At 44.8% G+C, this 16,643-nt stretch overlaps 1 protein-coding gene across 1 annotated transcript in view; it reads right to left on the minus strand.

The window, feature by feature from the left end:
• Window positions 1-16,643, minus strand: part of CALN1 (calneuron 1) — a 123,587-nt gene that overhangs the window by 51,724 nt on the left and 55,220 nt on the right. The window contains exon 4 of the mRNA XM_065694926.1: window positions 7,252-7,395. Within this exon, the coding sequence (XP_065550998.1) occupies window positions 7,252-7,395 (144 nt within the window). The remainder of the gene's footprint in view (window positions 1-7,251; window positions 7,396-16,643) is intronic.

Raw genomic sequence — 16,643 nt, forward strand, 5'->3', positions numbered from 1 at the left:
CGTCCCAGGTAGTAGCAGCCTGTGCGTGGGCTCTTGCATGGCTCCTGCCAGAGCTCTTCTGCTTTGAAGGAATAATTAAATGCTCAGAGGAGCAGCAGCATGAACACATCTCACCCTCCATCCCCCGAGAGAGCCCCGATCCCCAGCCCTCAGTCGACCGCTGTCTGTCCAAATGTCTGCCATTGGAGTGGCTCTCTTGGAGCACAAATTAAATATTCATTGGGCTGGAGAAAGACAGACCAGGAGAGGGAAAGAAAGAGGGGGAAAACACGCATGGATTGCATCACCTATATACAAAGGGCACAACAGAGACTTACACCTGGGTTTCAGAGCCTTGTGCCTTCAACTGGGAGCCTGGATTATCTGGCTTGACTGCTTCATAAATAAGCCTTTTCCGTGGCCAGGCTCAGGACAATGGGGTTCTTCCTCCTCCTTAAAAGTTTCTTGTAATGGCATTGAAATGAGGCACACATTTAAACAGAGATGAGGATCTGCTGCATGCAGACTGATAAGTATTCACCCTTTTTTCCCCTCGAGTTTGACCTCCAGAGTGCAGCTAGGTGATATATTTAAAGTTAATGAGCTAGTCTTTTGCAGCTTGGGTCCCAGGCGCATACAACACTCCTGTTTATTTTTATTCTCTTAATAACTAGCTGCAGTGATTCTCTGTCCCAGTCTGTGTCATTGTGCCCATAAAGTAACCTGTGCAGTAATAATACAGTCTGGTGAAGGCTGTTGCTGCTGCTGTGCCTTAAAATGATGCAGAGGATGTGCACAGAAAAGCTCCAGCCACAGGATATTTCCAGACATGTATCTCAGCTTCAGAGATTTTAAGGTCAGAGGAGAACAACCCCATCACCAGCCTGAACCTTTCCCCAGCACAACCCAGAGAATTTCTGCCTAATTACAGCCTCAATCCGTAACTTTAACGAGAGCTAGGGAAAGTCTTTCATAAAACTTTCCACGTTTGAAACAGTGTTAGTTATAGACATCCATGGAACTGGCTGAAAGGAGGAGATAATTCTCTGTACAATGATGACACAGCTGTTCTGCAGTGGGGAAACTGAGGCACTGAGCATCACCTTCCTCCTCAGCCACCCATGCACTGGATCAAAGACAGAATTTGCTACTACTTATGAACCTCTTCCTAATACTGAACTGCAGATCTGACTAGCTTCACCAGCAGCAATAATTACTCTTCATTCTTTGCAGCAGGAATACATAATATGACAACCCCCATTTTACAAATAAAAGCAGACACAAAGAAAGTGGCCTCTATAAATAAAGACAAATCTCATCAAATCCATCTCGCCAACCAAGTTTCTCAGCTCAGCAACACACTTTAAAGGACAATCACATTGAAATATTGCTAGATCATCTCTCTCATATGAAAATCAGAGGCTCTTGAGGACAAACACAAAGTCTGCAATAACTTGTCCATGCTTTTCCTGTTAACTCTACATTTTAAACACAGAAGCGGTTTCTGGTCTACCTTCAGCAGCCTGGGCTGGTTTACGTAGTTTCATGTTGAAACACAAGGAGTTGTCCAGGGCAGTAAAGTGGAAAAAAACCCCAAACCAAACAAAACCAAACACAAAACCAAATAAAACACACAAAAAACCCCAAAGCAAGCAAACAAAAAAAACCCCACCCAAACAAAAACTAAAACAAAAAGAAGAAGAGGGAGAGACAAATAAGGGAACATGTTTTCAGCCTGTGACATTACCGTTGTCCCACACAGAGCAGCTCAAGCTGATCTTATGGACAGAAGCAAATATTTGGCAATGCAACATCTAAGAGCAAGGGACTCGCCTTCTGCAGGCCTCAGGGGGAAGCTTGGCACTTCTGTTTGCCATCTCCATTGGACTCGCTCCAGCACTGGACCTCCTCTGGGCTTGCTCCAACAGCTCCACGTCCTTCTTGTGCTGTTGCCCCAGAGCTGGATCAGGACTGCAGGGGGGGTCTCCCCAGAGCGCAGCAGAGGGGGAGAATCCCCTCCATAAGCTTCTGCTTATGTTCTGGGGGTGCAGCCCAGCGCATGGGGGGTTCTGCGCTCAAGCGCACACTGAAAACGGGTCATGGGGAGCTTCTCCTCACCCAGCACCCCAAGTCCTTCTCCTCAGGCTGCTCTCAACCCATTCTCCACCCAGCCTGTGTTTGTGCTCAGGATATTTTTTACTGTTTGTGGTTTTCGGGTGGGGTTTTTTGGCTTATTTGTTTCCCATCTTCACCCCCCTGCTCTACAAAGAGCCCTTGGAAGCAGCTTGGGAATATGCACCATTTTAAATTGGGATGTCTTGCCCCTGTCTTTTATTACTCACAAGGGTGTCATAGCTGGATTTATCCACTACTGCTGACACATCACATAATGTGATAAAAGGTAACAGGTAGCTCACTTGCGCACTGATGAAACCAGCTCTTCTTTTGCTTGATCAAAGTATTCCGTATTTATACTATAATAAACAATTTGACACACTGGAGTTTTTTTCCTCTGGTGTTAGCCTGAAGTCATTTTTCCAGGATACTGAAAACCAGCTGCTCCTCTAATTAGTACACTGAGTGCTTATTTTATTCCTCAGATAAAAGTGTCTTATGTTGTAAAGAAACAGTTTGACACTCAAGTCACACATTCATCTATTTTATCGCAAAAGTCTGCTTAAAGAGCAGGCATCCCAGATAAGGCAACACATTTAATGTGCCATTTCTTTGCATTTTTATTAGCATTACTGCCAATTGGAAGAATTTACAAATAATTTCTTCTCCAGCACATAAATATATAAAATATTTTACTTTCCACATTCTGGCAGAACACTTCAGGTCACTCTCCAGATTGCAGACAGAGCTGTAGGCATCTCTCATAGTCTGCGATATTTACATTCATGCAATAATTTATGTCTTAGAGTAAAGCAAATCAAGGGTATAAACTAAGGTGAGATCTGACCTCTACATTCAGATCAAAAGCAAACAGTAAGTCCTTATAAGTACAGCACACTGGAGAGGTGCCCAGCTATACTAAACAACCTCCTGCTGCCATACCATCATGAACCATTTCTATCACAGATGCAAGCAAAGCTCTGGCCTCATGTGAATTTCATGCTCCGACATATGATGGAACCACAATTCCTCTCCTCCCTTCCCCAAAAGAGGCATTTTTGCACAGAAAATCAAATCTCTTTCCCTTCTGTTTGGGTACTTCCGTCTCCCATCACAGCAATGCTGTAACACCTTCCAGTAGTTCATAAAACGATGGTTTTGATGATTTATAAGACTCATCTTGAGACTTTGAAATATTCCAAGTAGATTCCCATTTTTCTCCCTGATACATTTTTTTATGACAACTATAATATATCCCCTGCAGCTGCTGCTTTCATTTTCACTTGGGTGAAGCAGACCTTGCAGAACAGCAAAGAAGAAAAGGTGGAGAAGGCATTTGTAGGAAGTGCAGTGGATACTTCAGCCTCTGATGCTCTCCTTCCTTCAGTGAGGACTGGCAAGAGTTAGATATTCACTGGAAATAAGTACATTCAGAGAAGCTGAACGGGGCAGAATGTACCTAGGAGTGTGGTCCCTTGCAGGGCTGTGGAGTGTCCTCAGCCAAGGCTGAGGGCTTCCCAAGTGCCACCACTAATTCCCACTACTCATCCCCTACCGCAGCACAGGAACCAAATATCTCCTGTCCCCGTAGCCCAAGCTTGCCTCAGCTTTTGGGGTAAAAAAGCAAGTCAATGGGCAACCTTGTGATCAGCATCTTGGGAGCATTGGGCAGTTGTCCCTGGGTAAGAGAAGCTGGGTTTTGATGCTTCTCAATACAGGATTTGTGGTGAGCTTGCATCTGCCTGTATGCAGGAAAATACATCTTGCTCTGTTTTGTCAGCCCCAAGACATCCTGGGGTCCCATTTTACTGTTTCTTAGCTAAACTTCTATCTCTTCCCCAGCCCTGCAGCAGCTTTGCTGTGCCACAGCACCGAAGCGCAGCAGAGAAGTAAGCCACAACTCTCCATGTGCCATGAGTTTCATGGCATAGGACTACCTGCCTCCTAGCAATCCCAACAGGCAAGGATCCCCTCCTGCCATTCTGAGCCCTAGAGGACATTTGGAAACTCTTGAACATCCTCAGCATTACCCCATTACATTCTGTGTGGGCAAACCCCCTTATTGCACCCATTTCCACTCTGCTAATGCCAGGGCTGCTGGCATGTCATCTGTGGAAGAAGGCTGGTGGTAACACATGGAGGCATTAAAAGCGATAAGACACCCATGAAGAGTTGCTGGGCAAAATCCAGGATGTGCAATTGCCATTTTCACTTAAGTTCAAGCAGCATTTTCTAACCAACTACATTTTACATTCAAATGCAATGAATTATGAAATGCACCTTCATTTCTGCTCTGATTTGGAGGCTCACTGTGTGTTACTGAACAGCCGCACACTACAGCCCCAGAAGCAACTGTCCTTGGGCATCTCTGGAATTGATCGCTGCATTATTCACTGAGCTAGATGAGATCCTCTGTGGCAGAAGGTGACACACAGGTGTGAAATACTCCTGTCATATCAGCTTATGCTCAGCTACAAACCCACTCCAACATACAGTGCATATGCTCCTCTTAAAATGTGCTTTGTCCAACCTAGCAATGCTGCTCACACAGCACAAAAGACCTAATCCTGACCTAGACAGAGTTGAGCCTCCCTATGTATCCCCATGGAAAATGGGGTTTGCAATGAAAAACAAATTCAGACCAGCTCTGGTTGTTCATTATTTGAAGCCCATCTGTTAAATAAGCCATGGCAGATACAGAGACTTTGCCATCCTGCAATGAGAATGCACTCCCAAGGTAATTTCTGATGAAAACTGGATGCTTGCACTAGGTCTGCTCGGGCTGGTTCAGATTAAATAGAAACCCCTGCCAATTGTATTACCTCATTATTAGCAGACACTGGCAGCAGCCTTGTGCAGAGGGACAGAGTCTGGCTGCACTACCTGCCGCCACATCGTAATTCATGTCAGGTGCCGGGAGACAAGCAGGATTACTGCCTCCCTCCTGGCTCTCCTGACCACAGGGGACTCTTACATGAACGTGACCTTTCATCCAGCCAAGCTGCCCGTCCACCTGATGCTTAGCCAAAGCCTTGGAAAAATTCGGCAACCCTCAGCAGGGGTATGGTGGAACAAATGTGAGGATGCTCCTGGGGGTGCAGTGCATGACTGGCATCCCTGGGAGCTCACTGGGTTTAAGCCCTGCTACTGAATGATGTTTATGCACAGTAGGAAAAGAAGGAGGAAGCTATTGTTGGTTCTCACTACATATTTCAAATTAAATCCCAGGAAAAAGAAAAAAAAAAAAAAAAGAAGACAATCCATCACAGAAAAGTAGCCATAAGCTATATAATAATAATTCAAGCCATAGAGCATTAATTCAATTTGCAGGCAAGGTAAATCTTCCACATAATATTCCCCTATTTTCTCAGTGCCTAAGGAATTTCCCATTACCCTGTCTCTTTTTGATGTATGGCCCATTTGACCTTCACATAGCACAGACTTGTGTCATGCCCCAAACCCTCTGCTCAAAATACTGCAACAACAGGCAGCTGAGACGTAAGAACAATAAAAACACCCAGTGCAACCAGACTGTATCTTTGGAACTGTTGGAACTGCTGAGCTGGAAGAGATGGAAGATCACCTCCTGTCTCTGCAGAAAGCACATCTAGCTTGCTGAAAAGTCTCAAACAGGAATCTAACACCTTCCATCTGCAGCCCATTACTCTACATTTTAACTCCATCTCTCCGATTACAGGTCCCTGCACACTAGGAGTATATACGAAACAGTGCCAAAGTCTCAAGTCTGTGAGACTGAGAGTCAGGGAATAACTGGAGATGAATCAAAACTGGAAGCCAATTCCACAGCACTCTTTTTCCAAAAAAGCACAGTGTTTCGGTAAAAGACCCCATGAATTGGCATCATGCTGAGGCTGGCCTTTACAAACCTAAAGCGAAATCATCTGGTCTGCTCGGAAAGGCAGAACCTAACAAGGTGCAAACAATAATTTTTGGAGAAAGTGCTTTTTCAAGTGATGGAGTGTCGCTCCCCACCACCACCCCCCCCCCCACCCCCGACCTTTTCTTTTAGGAGTGAGATCGTTTCAACAACTTATCTTCTCCATCCACCAGGTTTTGCTTTACTTTGTCTCCCTGTCTAAGGGAGATGCTGAACACCCTCAAGCAGGGTGACAGCCTCTGTTCTGCTCCCCCTGGGCTGATGAATATAGTCGTACTATGCATCTTGTGAGGGCATTTGACTTGGATATCCGAGGGAGGTAGGAGAGATTCACTCCCACTGTCACCATCTCCCATGATCTCTGCTCTCAGCAGTCTCCCCAAGGATGCTGGCATCGCATGGACTTGCCAGGCATCCCCCTTCAGATCAGGACTTCATCCAGCACTCCAGTTTGATTTCATCTAACTTTGCATAGTGTTTCCACCCTGTTGTAGCTGCTTGCAGAGGGCCGGGAGAAGACTGGATCTGTGCCCCAGCTTCCCTGTACACTTCAGGCATCAGAAAGTCTCCCTTCCTGCTCTGACCAAGGACATTTTAAAGACAGTCCGTTCATTGTGATCAGCTTTGATTGTAGCTTTGCAGCAGTTAACAAGTCCTCCCTGGCTCCAGCATCCTGATGCTGCATTTTTCTCTTCCCGTTAATGGTAGGTTCTGTTTCTTTTATTACCTCTTAGCAATCGTTTGACGAGTTCTCACAGCAGGACTTTGCTCAAAATTATTCCACCCTTCTAAACTTCTCCTTCAAAAGCCATCAACACTTCATTACAACACAGCACAGCCTCCCATCCACAGCATTTTTTCCTTGCAAAGAATGGTGAGGCCACGGGATAAAGCAGAACTTCTCTGTTGGGTGCTCAGATCATCTCAGAGAAGGCATCACTGGGCCAGATGCTGCCCAGGAGTGCAGAGAAAAGCTACAACAGCCTTGCAAAAGCTGCTCTGTCTTCACCCAGCTGTATCAGCTGGTCAAATAAAAGATGCTCCACCTCCCTTGCCTGAGTTGCCTGAGGTTTGTCTACAAGAGGTTGATGGCTCGCTGTCGTCTGCCCTTTTCTTGCTGTGGTAAAAGGCAAAGTTTCACAGCTTTCTGTTCAGACCTTTCTTGGTGACAATAAACGATCTGAGCCCAAACCATAGGCTGCAATGCACCTGGAATGGCTGCCCTCCACCAGTAACAGAGATCAATAGCAAGGACTCACCATCCATGTCAAGGCGCTGCATGATAATCGCCAGCTCCACCTCACTGGGCATGTATCCCAAGGAACGCATTGCCATGCCCAGCTCCTGCTTGGATATAAAGCCATTCCCATCCCTGTCCAGCACCCGGAAAGCTTCACGGATTTCTGTAAAGGAGAACGAAGAAGAGATGAGTTGATAAGGTGGAGGATTCCCTGGTCAGTGCATCTGGACACATGGGACACAGAAGCAGCATATAGTGCCTTTTCTAATGTTAATGATGCCTATTTGATCATTTCAAGTCAGCATCATCATGATACATATACACCTGTGCATATGCAGTCACGCATGCACACCTCTGCATGAAGATAGATATACACAAGAGCATCCACACTTACAATACCTATTTTCTGTTGCAAAATTATTTATTCATTACATATTGAACTCCATTCCTCTCTGCAGCATCTGCCTTGGACTGTAACCCATCCTCATCCACAGTTAGGTCTCTCCGCATATGGCTGCACAGCAAACCCAGCCCCAGGCGTTTCGCCAGCAGCTCTTCTCCCAGCCCCTCAGCATATCTGCAGGGCAGATTTGCTTTATGTCACATGGGCAGATCAAGCTCTAACTTCCTCCAACAAAACTACGTGCACAGGGATAGCTGTGTGCTGACTGCCTCCTCCGCAGGGTTGGAACCCTGCAGCCGAAGCCTGGATGCACATGTTCTCCATTGTCCAATGAATGTGAAGGTGTATCTTTTAAACAATACCCAGGCAATTGACATCCCTCACTCCTTTTCACAGCCTTTCTCTAGTTTTGCAGCAATAAACAGCCTCAGATCAATAAAAATGCTGATGGCATCAAAGGAATTGCTCCCATCATTCTTCCTCAGCCTGGCTCAGCTTCCAACATCTGACTTGGCTTTTCCCCCCTCCAGCCTGTAATAGCCACATTTCCTGCTCCTCACAGACCTCTCAACTTGAAGCCCCACCACCAGACCTCCCAGACCTGAGTGTTGCAGATACCAGACTGAGAACCTTAACATTTCAGTTTGTTACAACCCTGTTCACTTGAAGGATTCAGTTGGAGGTGGGGAGAGAAAGAGGTGCTGATTTCTTACTTTTGGTTTAACAGTCCTTGCCCTCCCCTGCAGAGAGGAAAACACAGGATGCTTTATCGTATCTCTTTCGGGGATGGGGATATATGAAAAAACAGCATGCTGGGACCCACTGCAGCTTTGCTCAAAGGAGTTTAATTTTCATGTGGAAACATTTCATCGGAGAACTTGGGAGGGAAAACACAGCAGGGTTTTTTATTCTGGGGGGAGAGGGGAATTAAAAACCAAAAGCTCTGTTCTGTGTCAGGAAACAGACTGCATGGAAAAAGTTTGGCAGTCCTAGGTACTTCAGGCATTAAGCCTCAGACAAGAAAACATTCCCAATCTTGCCATGGACTGGAAGCGTGTCACCTCCCTCTGCTCCCTACATGCCACAGAGACAGCAGCCCTGCTGCAGTGGGGCTGCAGGAAAAAGCCGGGACCATCATAACCCACCAAGAAATGGGTTCAGTGGTGTCTTTCTAACAAGTTATTTAGAGCTTTACAATTCAAAAGCTGTTTCTGAATCCCCTCACATCAAAGTTCACCACCTCCCCTTACAACACCAGCGGTTAGCAAATTCTGCTCCAGTTTCCACGCACTGCTTTCTGCTGTGTGTAATACCCTGGTGATGTGCCAGGGCCAGGGCACTTCCACAACCTACTGCTAAATCTTCACCATAGATATGGTTAGCATAACGAGATATGATCAATTTTTAATCCAGCCAAAGTGCCCACTGATGCAAAAGGGGAAGATCCTATTAATTTCAATGAATATCAGGCCAGATCTATAATACCAACACTTTGGGTTTAGGGATGCATCAACTGTGGCTTCTTTAAGCTTTTAAACACCTCACCTTGTCTCCCTGCCAGCCCAAGCTGGTGTAAGCTTGCTGGTATGGGGAGACTGTTGAAAGCAAGCTCGGCTGGAAGTATGGGCGCATAATGCAAAGAGCCTTTGGAGTAGAAATGAATCCCATTAGACACTGCCAGCTGTAGTGAAATCTATTTTCATATGCTGTGCTGAAAGCTAAAGTGCAGTAAATATTACATCAAAATCAATTAATTTTAAAATAAAATTTTGACAGCTGAAGACGAAAGAACCAAATATACTGCAGGGAGCTGAGGAAGTGTTTTAGAAAATAAAACAGGAGTCTATCTTCAGAAAAGTTTGCATGTGAGTTAGACTGATCCAAATTACATGAATAAATTATGTCTGTACAGGGGCTCTGCTGTAGGATATCTGAATGCCAGTGAGTATCTTCTCCAGATACACTGATTTCAGAAGGTGCATTTAACAGCACTGCAACCTTTGAGCCTCAACCAGAGGGGAAAACCCCACACATTTGGGGTCCAGCTCTGTTCCATAGCTCTCAGAAACCTAGACTTTTGACCAAGCCTGAGACATCTTTCACAAATCGACTCCTGACATCAAATGGAGCTGGCATTCACTCATCACTCTATAAATACCACTTGTGCAGAGGTATATTTGAAGAGCTATTTATAGGTTGAACACACTGTACACGAAGTAGCTATGACCTCAGTCAGTGCCTCCTCTTTATCTTTACATGTAACACCGCCTCCTTATCAGCTTTTCTTTATAGTGATTCTTTCTCCTCTCACATACTCACAGGTGCTGTCCCGCACAGCACCCGTAGTGTGAGACATAGGACTGAGCATCCTTCCCAAGCACAGCACCACAGGATCTCCCCACCAGTGCTGCCAAAGAGCCGGCCACAAATAGAGGTCCATGAACCTGTAGCAGCCTGGCTGGCCCTCACCTTTATTTCCAGCTGTTCAATTTCATTACCCAAAGCTAAAAATACATCAGCACTTTCCCCATATGGCTTTCCCAAAGAAGTCGCCATGGCAACTGATGCTTCTGGCTGAGAACTGGGAGCGGATGTGGTCCATGGAGGAAATCTGTCAACAAAGACATTGACAGGGCTTGGGAGAAACCTTGAGACCTCTTCCATTTTGGCTGGAAGCTGTTCTGCATAGGGATGCTTTATAATGATCCAGAAAAGCAGAGCTTTGTTTTGTCTTTAGAAAGAACAGTACAATAACAGGATAGTAGGTCTTAAAGCAATGCTACCCCAGCAGCTACCTTGCCCCATGACCAGCCTGGATGGCAGCAGAACCTCTACACCCAACCACATACCTCTACTCAGATTACACCTCCCCTGGGAAGTTACTAAATATTGATATTTATTTCTCTTTCCACTATTTAATATCTTCTTTTAGTCCCAAATTTTGGCAGTTGAAACAAACTATATTAGAGGATAAAGGAGAAAAAAGAAGAGAAAATACAGGAAGATTTAGAAAAAGGAAAGTAGTCCATTTTGCTGATGATGGCACTGGCCTGACCCTGAAAGAACACCACTTCTTCTCAAGGATCCCAGGCTAGGACCTGAGTGCTCTTCATCGTGTCTCAATTTCTCCAGGTCCTGGGAACAGTGATATTGCTCACCTGTGCAAGGTGATTTCAACATCAAAGTGCCCACCCAACAGCCAGTGACTATTGGCAGCACTAAACCCTCTCACTCCCAGAATTAATTCAAACAGTATCAGCAAGTAGCGTTGCTGCAGAGGAAGAAACTTTGTCAGATGGACCATACACTGCTCAACACTGAACATCATTCAAGTGAGCAAGGGGAGAGAAGGGATCAGCATCTGGCCCCATCCTAACTAACAACTTTGATTTCAAAGGGACAGTGGCCACAAAATTATTTATATTCCCAACTGATACAAGGCTGGAAAGAATGACCAGGACCAAAAGTCCAGCAAAAAGAAAGGAGTGCTGTGTAAATCAGACAAGATTCCAGAGCAGAAGGCCCTCACCTGAGAGTCAGCTCTGTTGAGGCAGGTATGGTGAGCTGGGTGTGAACGCACATCCCTCAGGCAAAGTTTTGCCCAATAGCTTTCCCGAGGTGAGGATTTATATTCCATGGGAGTCGAGAGCACAGCAATCACTTCTGTTATTGAGCTATCTGAGTTATCCGAGCATTCAAAAGCTGTATGTGTGTTGCTTTTAATTCATTCTCCCTCTTTCCTCACATATAACCGCTGCACCTTCCAGCTTCCCTATTACAGAGCACATGGCCATCCAATGCCCCCCGCACTCCTTGGGAAGACAGAAAGGAAGAACTATGGAAAAGGATTATTTTTTTTATATTACCTTTTTGAAGGGCACAAACAAGACTGCTGTCAGAGACCTGACACCCAGCCTAGCAAGTCGTTAACCCTCTGCATCCATCTGCATCCAGAAATGCATCCTCAGCCACCCGCTCACATCGCACCCGCTCCAGCCCTTCCCTACAAAACACCTCTCCACGCTTCAGACCAGCAGGACCCTGACCTTGTGCTCCCTTCCCCAGCTCATCCCTTCTCTGATCAGTAGCAGGTTTATTTACAGATGATTTCCCTCTGACTGGTAACTAGAGGCAACGATCATGATTTTTGTTTTGCTTCCTGAATGAGAATGAATCACGATGCTCCGGGAAATCAATTGAGCCTGAGCCATCGGTGTCCACGAACTCCCCTCAGGCACTACAGATGGTTTCAGGTTATTTCACTGGGTATAAATATCACCACAATAAATATTGTAATTACACTGTAACTACCACACCCGAAGTGCACAGTAATTACAATTAGAGTCCTATATGGTTATTTTCATTAGTACGATAAGAGAAGAAATACCGCCACCCGAAATCTTGCAAGTCATCTCATTCACTTAATTGCAGGTTTGGGCACCAAAGTACAAACTGAATGATCTAAAAGCTGCAAATAGCATGTCCTTGAGTGAACTGTTAAGTGAGTCTCTAACTACTATGTCTGTTTAAAAAAAAAAAAATTGGAAATTTCCATCCCTCCATCTGCTATTCTTACGCTTGTTTTTTTCACTGCAAATTGCAGCAAAGTGTCAAAATAACTACATTTTTCATCTAATGGAAACGTGTGCCCCCCCCCCCCCCAACATATTCCAATTGAAAGTGTCAAAATATTTCACTTGGTTCTTCTCAATCACAGCAAAACAGTTCAGCATCCCCAGATCAAACTCCTTCACCGCAACCTGGAGCTGTATCTACATGAAGGGCTGCAGCATCTTGCTGAGGTGCTGGCACCAAGTCCTGTCAGCACCGCCAAAAACATATGAGGACCAAGGCTGCAGCTGGAAATCGGGAGTGAACACCCAGGTTTGATGCTGGCCTTAGTGATACAGCAGCTCAAATCCACACAGTTATGTTGAACAGGCAAAACAAACTGATGCTAGTCAACTTGATGAAGTATCTCAGCTCAGAAGGGTCTGCCTCAAAACCAAGTGTTTTGTCTTATGTTTCCTTAGGGGAGCTTTTTCATACATAATTTGGCAGATTTTTATTTATTTTTTTTCCCTTCCCCAGGAAAAAATGATTTGTGGAAATGACATTTCCTGTGGTTTTGTTCCCAAACCAAACAAGTAACCTGTGGGAACACCCCATTACCATAGAAATGTACAAAAGAAAGGCTATCTGCAGCTATTAGATCCTCTTTTAAATGGAAGCCTTCAGTGCAAGCAGCAGGGGCTAGACCGGGAATACTTGTGGATATTTACTTCGAGGACAGGCTGGTGTGGACAGCAGCACTCAAACTCCCTTGCACAAGGCTGCGAGGAGTAAATGCGGCTGCATCCTTCGGCGGGTGGTGTGTGCTGAGCAGCGTGGGACTGCATGAGTCCTGCAGCATCGCACAGGGCCAGGGTGCTGAAGGCCGGCTGTCAGAAGAGTCTGGCAAAACAACTTCCACTCTTCCCTGTAACTTGCCCTGCTCTGGCCAGAATTTAATCCAGGAAACAAGCAGGGCTTCCGTCCCATGACCCTTCAAAGCACCTCCTGCACAGTCCTTATTCTCCTGGGAACAGCCGAGCCACATAGAGAACTTTTTAACTTCACAAATATTTTTTTTTAAGCTGCCTAGACATAAGCCTGTAATGTCTGGGAGCTGCTGGTTTGGTTTATTGACATCAATACTCAATTCATCAACAGAAGTGAAACGTTGGCTGGACATAAATAGGTAATGAGCTTAGGATGCTACCCTGGAGCATCTTGGAGAATGAGAGCGATTTGATTCATTATTGCTAAAGGACGATTCACATTAATGGTGAAGAGATAATGGCTGCCCATCTTTCTTTTTTTTTTTTTTTTTAATAATATATATAATATTCATCCTGTATTGATTTACTGCTGGAACAGTCTTAATACATTTCTTACCAAAATGAGCTTCTCAGTCTGCAGTCTTGCCTGGCAATAACTGCCTAGGAAATATAATCTCTCCCGTCATTTGTAGCTCTTTCTCTAGACTTTGCAAAGGTGCCTTAATTAGACTTTGAGTACTCTCTGCTGGAAATTTACTGCCCAATATTCAAACACAGGTACCTGCCATTTAGAATAATGTCCTCGAAACAGCTTTGCAGAGACCCATTTGTTACGAGTGTCTCCAACACCTGGAGAGTTGACTCTGACAAGGATGATAAGTTGGCATCCTTCTTCCCACCACAGAATGACCCTCGAATCAGGACAGGCAGTACCTGCAGCAAGTTCTGCCGGAGTTCGACTACTTTCCCAGTCCCTTCTGCTTTTAATTAGCTTCCACATGGCTACCCAGTGGCACATTAATATGTTCTTACTACAGTTATACCGAAGACCAGAGAAGCATCTTTGTCCCTGGTGCTGGCTGCTCAGGACTTACAAAATGAGCCCATATACCTCTAAGTCCAATGTGAGATATTACTCACTGCTCTTCCACAGACTCCTCCAGGTGGGATGGGATCAGCACCCCTTCTGCATCCCCCTAAATCCCCTTCTGCTCAACAGATTTTTCACACAGCCCTTGGATTTATTTCCACTACTTGTTTCTATGCTATCACCACCCAAGGTGACAGACTGCCCCTTGGAAGGACCACACTATTCCTATGATATAATGTTTTTCAGTTCTAAGTTGCCTGTACCTCTGCATTTTCTGTTCCCCAAGTTTCAGAATCTGCTCTATCCCAGAAAAAGACAGCTTTTCTCCTTAAAAGCCATTGCCATTATAAGACATAATTTGCTTCCCTGAGAGCTTATCTTGTGAACAGGAGTTCAGCAAACCAAATCTGACTTTAATGCACCCTCTCCAGTTCACCCTCTTCACTGTTTACAGGAATATGAGCTTCATCCTACAAACAACAATCCTCACTCAAAAGGAGAAAAAATGCAGAGCTAGCTCCATTTTGAAATTGAACTTTCTGGGAAGCACTCAATAATGCCAGAAATACCGTCTAGGTCTGAGTGCCAGAGACAAACTGTGATTTCTGCTATTTATGTAAGAAACTCAAACTAATGCAATGAATTAAATTCTTTTTTCTTCCCCTTGCTTTGAGCCATTTATTTCCCCCTATTTTCACTTCCAGTTGCACAGTAAAAAATGGGTACATCTCTGGCTGACAATCACTATGGTCTCCAAACTCCACTGAGCACTTTCACCTCAAGGTGATCTTCGTATGTCCACAAATCCCTGAGAAACCAGTAACAGCCTGGCAGTAGAGTCTCTCTCCTCGTTACCTGAACCCTGCAGCACCAATGCTCCACTGCCTCCAGTGACACCTATTAATTACACTAGAAATTGCCTTAGTTACCCAAACAGACTCAGGATTGCCATAGGAGAGAGAAAACTGCTTTGAAGACCACAAAACAGCAAAAGTTGCAAGCTCTTGGTAATGCAGACAGATGCAAAAGCTCATTGCAGGAGAAAGAAAAAGATGGGTGATGGAGCAATCTTGGCTGTAGGCAGGAGGGATGCAATGGAGGCACTGCCCAAAACCTGAGCTCTGCCGGGTGGTAAATTACAATCCTGTGCTTGGTTGGGTTTTGGGCAGCTCAGTTGTGCACTGCCTCTTCTTCTGCCTTACAGCAGCTGTGATCAGGCCACAATGGATCAAAAGGGTTAATATAAAATATGCCAGCAGAAAGAAAGGTGAGGAAAATACAGAAATAATCTGCCCTTCAGTTTGCTTTTCTTTCGGTTGCTTTGCAGTGTAACAAAACCAAGGCTCATCTATCATCCCTGGTCAGGAATAGTTTTCAGAACAGGCTTCACTGCAGTGAAATCCCAATATTTCATGGCCATGTTATTTAGTATTTTTAAAAGTGAAATTGTAAATTCAAAAGGAAATATTGCAGCATTACTGAAATGAAGCTCTTCTATTATTTTCAGATGAAATGGCCATTTTCAACAGGGAATGTAATCAAATCTGCATTTTTTCCTGATGGAAAATGTTTCCACTGGAAGAATTACAATCAGCTTGAGCTCCCCAGCTCCATCCATGCTTTTCGGTCCAAGCTTATTGCTTTACAAAGTAAAGTATAAAGCAATTTGAGATAGCTTTTCCCACCCTGCCTGCAAAGCATCATTGGTACATACTTGTTTAGGGACAGGAAGCATCAAAATGCACCACAGCAAAACTGATACAGCCTCAGCATTTATATGGGGCTTTTTTAGCAATCCCAAAGTACTTCCATATTCAGATAACAGAAAACTCTGCAAATCACTAAGAAAAAAATCTGAATTTTGCCCTGAGCTACATTATCTGAGATTTTCGTTCTCTGTGGCTGAAGATACATCTGTAACACCTGAAGTTATTATGATACTGCATTAAGATCTGTTGAAGGGGAATGGAATTGCTGTGGTCTTTATCTCTGGGCAGCATCCAGCCACATGTTCTGGCATATGAGACAAGTGCTATTACTCTGCACCTTCTGAGCCCAACCTGCTGTCTCACCGATCTGATATTGTCCTAGACCAGGGCTATAAACAAATCATAAGGGGAGCTCTGCCTACTCAGGCTGACATCAAACAGCTGCAAATTTGCTCCTGAGCAGGTTTGCAACCCTGTGCAAAGTCAGAGGAGTGAGAATCAAACAAATTTCCTCCCTAAATCCTGTTCATAACCCCAGAGATGCTCCTCTAGCTCACGCTCTGCTGGGATGGGTTATGGCCCAAGAGGCTGCAACTGGGATGAAAATGAAAGGGATTTTCAGAATGCGTATTGATAAGTTAACCTCAAAAAGTCTGGTGTGCATCCACACAAGCCACCCCAGGATATGTTGGTTAAAGACAAGGTCACCACGCTGGTCCCAGGGTTTTCCTGAACCAAGCCATGCCCAGCCTGATTTCCAGCCAAAGAAATCAGGCAGAGATGCCTTAAAGCAAATACGAAATGTCCACCACTAGAAGTATAAGTGGATAATTGAAAGCTGCCCATTGATCTGAACAAATTTACCCAAGTGATCTACTTTTTTTTCAC

The sequence above is a fragment of the Lathamus discolor genome, chromosome 14 (genome assembly GCF_037157495.1).
Source record: "Lathamus discolor isolate bLatDis1 chromosome 14, bLatDis1.hap1, whole genome shotgun sequence".
Taxonomy (NCBI): domain Eukaryota; kingdom Metazoa; phylum Chordata; class Aves; order Psittaciformes; family Psittacidae; genus Lathamus; species Lathamus discolor.